Below are 5,343 nucleotides of genomic sequence, written 5' to 3'. Positions count from 1 at the left end.
CTGAGACGCTCAGTGATTGAGGTATAGAGGGATTTAGAGGTCTCAGGGCTGGTTGATGATAAAGGTGAAAATGTGACCCAGGCAGGCCTGGCTGGAGAAGAACTGTTTTTGCTTCCAGGTGGGCTGTGAGCTTCTCCAGAATAGGCACAGGCCGGCTGCCTTGTGCCCAGCATGATCTCTTCTCTCGGTGGGATTCTAAGGCATCAGCAGGTCCCTAGGCATAGGCACAGTCTCCTCCTTTAGTGGAGCTTCCGGTCTTTCCATGGGGAGGCTTCACTGCCCAGTGCCTGGGGCCAGATGGAAGGGTTCAGGGGGGCTGGCACAGGTGCACATCAGCGGCTGCCCTTGGGACAAGGCTAGGTTCCTTATACTTGCAAACACTCAGTTGCCCCATCTGTACAATGGGTGCAACCGGCCCAGTCCACACGATGCCCTGGGAGTCGCAGTTCCTGCAGAATTGGTTGGAACCGGCAGGCCGCCTCCCACCTCCCCCTTCCCCTGCTCCCCCCACCCACCCCTACCCCGACACCTACATCAACACCCTGTGCGCCTGTCCCCAGGACTTCAGCCTGCTGTACGAGGAGGCGCGCTACTATCAGCTCCAGCCCATGGTGCGCGAGCTGGAGCGCTGGCAGCAGGAGCAGGAGCAGCGGCGCCGCAGCCGGGCCTGTGACTGCCTGGTGGTGCGCGTCACGCCCGACTTGGGCGAGCGGATCGCACTCAGCGGCGAGAAGGCCCTTATCGAGGAGGTCTTCCCTGAGACAGGAGACGTCATGTGCAACTCCGTCAACGCCGGCTGGAACCAGGACCCCACGCACGTCATCCGCTTCCCGCTCAACGGCTACTGCCGGCTCAACTCGGTACAGGTGAGGGCTGCGCGCTGCCCCCTCCCCGCCGCACCCCCGGTGTCCGCGGAGCCCTCCGGGGCAGAGTGAGCTGGAGGGAGGCGCGATCCCTGAAATGGTGAAGCCCTCCGTGCCATCCTACAAAAAAGGCAACAATGTGTGGATGCATAATTTATATCCCTCTCATAATTAAATGATGGTGCCTGGGGGATGGACTTAAAAAAATCGATCTGAACTTTTTTTTTTTTTTTCTAAAAGGATGTTCTATAAAAATGGCCCAGAGTATTTTCAACAAAGCGTGCTTCATTTGACACCCACATTCTGACTTTGGATTCGAATTAAACCCAGGCAACAGGCGAGGCAGGACAGAGGCTGAGTGGAAAGGTGGCCTGGAGCCCCCTCCCTCTCCCTGCTGACCTGGGAGCCACAGGCACCCACCAGCTGCCAAGAGAATCCCTGGACCAGCTCTTCCTGGATGGGTCCAAGAATTGGACAGCTCAGATGGAGTGAGGGCCTATTTTCCAACAGCTCTTCGCAGACCCAAGAGCTTGGCACATTTCCGGTTTAGGGTAGAATGGGCTTTGCAGGGAAGAGGTCCCCCCATGCATGTATTCCACAGCCTGTTGGTCAGAACTTGCTAGTTGCAGGAGGCAGGTGTTACACACAGTCATCAGAACTCGCCCTCACAGAGACACAAACGCACATAGTTGTGGACGCCTGCAGAGACTCAAATATTGAGAGGACTTCTCCTTTTTCTCTCCCTCCAGAGCTCCCACTAGCTGATATGCCCCCAGGCCTCAAACCACCTGGAATGCACAGCTCAGGGAAGCCGCTGGATGCCTAGAGGCGGAAGGACAGGGAACTCTCCATTATTGGGGCAGGACTCAGTTAGGCAGGATGCTTGGGGCCATGTGTCTGGAGAAAGGGCACAGGTTACACCCTACAGAAGAAAGAAGGGACCCAAAGGCTCTTTTTGCCTCCTGGAATCAAGGCCCTAAGGGCAACAGAATGGTGACCTGGATGGGGTCATGCAACTGGGTTTGGTAACCTGAGGGGTCACTGGGCCTGGCAACTTCTGTCCCTCTGATGGTGGAACCCAGCACGTGGTTCTGTAGGGACCTCTGTTGGTGAGCGAGACTGATACCATCACAGGAGAAGGTGCTCTGGCTGGCTGCCCCAGCAGGCACCCACCTGCCTGCCAGGCCAAGCCAGGTGTCCTCTTGCAGCTTGGCCTTGATGACCTCTGTTTCTTCCTGGGCAGGTCCTGGAGCGGCTGTTCCAGAGGGGTTTCAGCGTGGCCGCATCCTGTGGGGGCGGCGTGGACTCCTCCCAGTTCAGCGAGTATGTGCTTTGCCGGGAGGAGCGGCGGCCGCAGCCCACCCCCACTGCTGTTCGGATCAAGCAGGAACCCCTGGACTAGGCCCTACTTCAGTGCCTACCTGGGCCCCCCCAGGAACCTGGAAACAGTGCTGGGGAGTTCTGCCTGTGTATGCTTGGCCATGGGCATGAGACTGAGGGTGAGGCTACAGGGTCCAAAGCTGGCCCAGCAAGCACCAGGGCCCCAGGTGTCATGGCAACAGAATGTAGGATGCTGGAGGCATGCCTGCAGAAGGACTGTTGATGTGACCCAAAGATGCAGCAGTGGGAACTTGGCTGCCAGCTCTCCCAGCCCCTCAGCTTCCCAGCCTGGCGCAGCATCCTTTGAGGCCCTGGGGCCTGCTGGGGTGGGTTTGGAAGAGCTGTCTGCAGCTACTTCAGAGGAGCTGTTTATCCCTCTCCACGCAGGGCAGACTCTGGCGGGTCTCCTAGCGTCCGAGATGGCTTATTTTTCTACAGTATTTAAAATGGATGCAACCCTAACTGCAAAAGTCAGAGAGGCTGACAAGGACCAACGCTTCTTTATCTGGTGCTCAGTTCTCAGTCGGATGTGCAGCATGGCTGCACAGCATGGCCACAGGGTGGACCAGCTGCCTGGCATTCAGGCCTAGATGCCTGCAGGGCTGGGGTTCTCGGGACAGATGCAGGGATGTGTGCTACAGGGCTGCTGGGAGGAGAGTGGTGGGGGCCTGAGGGCTGAGTGACTCTGTAACCACCTGAGACCTTCACCTTTGCTGCCGTCGGGGGCTCAGGCTGCACTCCCCGGGTCACCTGACCTCCTACTGCCCGGGGGCTTCTGGTTCTGTCTGTGTGGACTGGCACCTGGGCTGCTGGAGAAATCTCCTCCCATTCGGACCAGGCTCAGGGCTGCACCTTACCTCAGGAATGGGCCCCACCACAAAGGGGCCCATCTGTCAGCAGCGTCTTCTAGGTCCCCAGCTCAGGGAGCCATCCCCAGCTCCAGTTTTCTCATGCGAATATGCACAGAGTTTTAATTAAACTTGTTACACTAGCCTGCCGATGAGACCTGGACACAGACAGACCTGGCGCTCTTGACCCCCGATTCCAGTGAGGACTGGCCCTGAGGAGTCCTTGCAGACCTGCTGCCCTCACATGACAGGCCCAAAGATGGACACTGCCCCCCTGGCCTTGTGACAGCTCCCGGAGTGTTCTCCAGTGGAGAAACCACAAAGGACTGGTGGGTGGAGCTCCCCAGCCATCACCATCCTGTGTACAATGGCTGTAGACTTGTATATGGCTCCTTTAATATTGTAAAGATGCTGATGTACAATTGTCGTGCGTTTGTGTGAACACATTGCGTTCCCAGTCCATGCCATAAATGATGCTCTCAAGCAAAAGACTGGAGGCTCTGTCCTGTGCAGAAGCAGCAGCCAGACTCCCGCATTCGATGTTGTGCAGGGAGGTTTGGGGGCAGAATGGATTCCTCCCTTGGATCCTTCAGTTCACATGGAGGAATAACCTGCAGCGGTGGTGGGGGAAGGTCAGTCACTGGGTCTTGAGCTTGGTGTTATTTATTGCATTTGGTTGTCTGTCCCCTCCGGGCAGCACAGATTCTGAATCCTGATTCACAGCCCCTAGCCAGATGGGAACTGGGAAAGAGACAGAAGGCGTCTGGGTGCTTTTGAACTCTGTCTTAAATGTTTGGGATTTTCTCTCTCACTGTTCCTTGGTTGGGGATGATGTCCTCTTTAGACCCCCATGTAATGGTATGAGAAGGTGGCAGGCGGTGGCTCAGGCCAGCCGGAGGGGGGCCGAGTCGCGCTGCCAGCGTGAGACCTGCAGTTCACCTGAGCACAGAACGAGATCTCAGTATGCCTCTATGTAAACAGATTCACATAGGCCTCCAATTTTAATGAGACTTTTTGCATTTTTTTCTCAAAGCCCTTATGTTCTAACCCATGAGAACCATTTTACCTGCCCCCTAAGGGCCACCAGCTTCGACTTGCCTCAGGGGACAGCCGCACAGACCAGCCGCTCCCTGTCCAAGGCCGCAGAGCAGACGCCATTCCATTGTACAATTGAATTTGCTGGACAAACTTGATAGGTTTCTTTGCTTAGCAACGAGCCTATAGTTGGCACATCTGTGTTTTGGCATCTGAGGCTCCCATCTGAGTGGAGGAGAAAGTGTTGTGTTTATTAGCAAGGAAGTCTTGTGAAAACAGCTCGCTGCTGTGTGTGTTTATGGATTTTTCTGATACAACAGCCAGCATGGTTACTGAGTGGTAGAGATTCTCGAACATTCTCAAACTCTCTTTTTGGGTAAAGCATTGTGCTAAAATAAAATTTATTAATAAAGAAGGGGAAAAAGGAGTAACTACCTGACTAAATGTTACTCTAATTTATTTATTTCTTTACTAACTAAGTAAAACCAGGAAGTATGATTTTACATCAACCAGAGAATTTCTGAATTTATAGAGAAATACTGTGTTCCCATAATGATGCTATAATTCTAATATATCTAGTCCCCATAAACAGTAAGTACAAATTATCATTCCTTTAAAGCATTTTTACACTTCCTGGAATGAGTATATTATAAGCAATCTTTTGTCAAATGCCAGCAGTATAAATGTTACTTCTGCTCTTTGTAAACCTCAAAACTCATTATTCTTGATTATAAGCAACTGGACAGAATCGTGCCAAAGCTTCCCAGTTTCCCACCAAACCCCTGCCAGTGAGTGCAGAGAACTCGCAAAGCCACAGCAGGTGGCCCCAGCCACTGTCCCACTCACAGGGGGCCCAATGTCAGGTCACAACACTAATAATATCTTTCAAAAAATGTGTCTTTTTTTTTTTTTAAGCTACTGCTGGACTGTTCCTTAGAATAAATAAAGGATATTTTATAAATTACAGCTCTAGCCCTTGGTTTGTAATTCACGGAAGCAGCCACAATCAGGTACTCCGGCATGCGTCCTCGGGAACCACCACTCCCCACACTTGGGACCTGGTGTGGCTACTGAATAGGACCTTAACATCCCAAGTCCCAAATCCCAAAGCTTCCTGATTTGAGGACCGACCAGAGAGCAGCAGTGTGGTCTCTACGCGCTCGGTGCACATGCTGTTGGCAGATCTGGTGGGAAAGGTGGTACAGGCATGGCCTCCC

General features: G+C 53.7%; 1 protein-coding gene across 5 annotated transcripts in view; it reads left to right on the top strand.

Annotated features, from left to right (window-relative positions):
- KCTD15 (potassium channel tetramerization domain containing 15) overlaps window positions 1-5,090 on the top strand; it is a 19,422-nt gene extending 14,332 nt beyond the window's left edge. For all 5 annotated transcript variants that reach the window (XM_017855056.1, XM_017855053.1, XM_017855054.1 and 2 more), the window contains 2 exons: window positions 561-866; window positions 2,107-5,090. In XM_017855056.1, the coding sequence (XP_017710545.1) occupies window positions 561-866; window positions 2,107-2,265 (465 nt within the window). In that variant the 3' untranslated portion in view covers window positions 2,266-5,090. The remainder of the gene's footprint in view (window positions 1-560; window positions 867-2,106) is intronic.
- The last annotated feature ends 253 nt before the right edge of the window (window positions 5,091-5,343 follow it).

This window comes from Rhinopithecus bieti, unplaced genomic scaffold (genome assembly GCF_001698545.2).
Source record: "Rhinopithecus bieti isolate Rb0 unplaced genomic scaffold, ASM169854v2 scaffold_39998, whole genome shotgun sequence".
Lineage (NCBI taxonomy): Eukaryota > Metazoa > Chordata > Mammalia > Primates > Cercopithecidae > Rhinopithecus > Rhinopithecus bieti.
The sequence above is the reverse complement of the archived record's forward strand: the minus strand, read 5'-3'. Positions and strand labels throughout refer to the sequence as shown.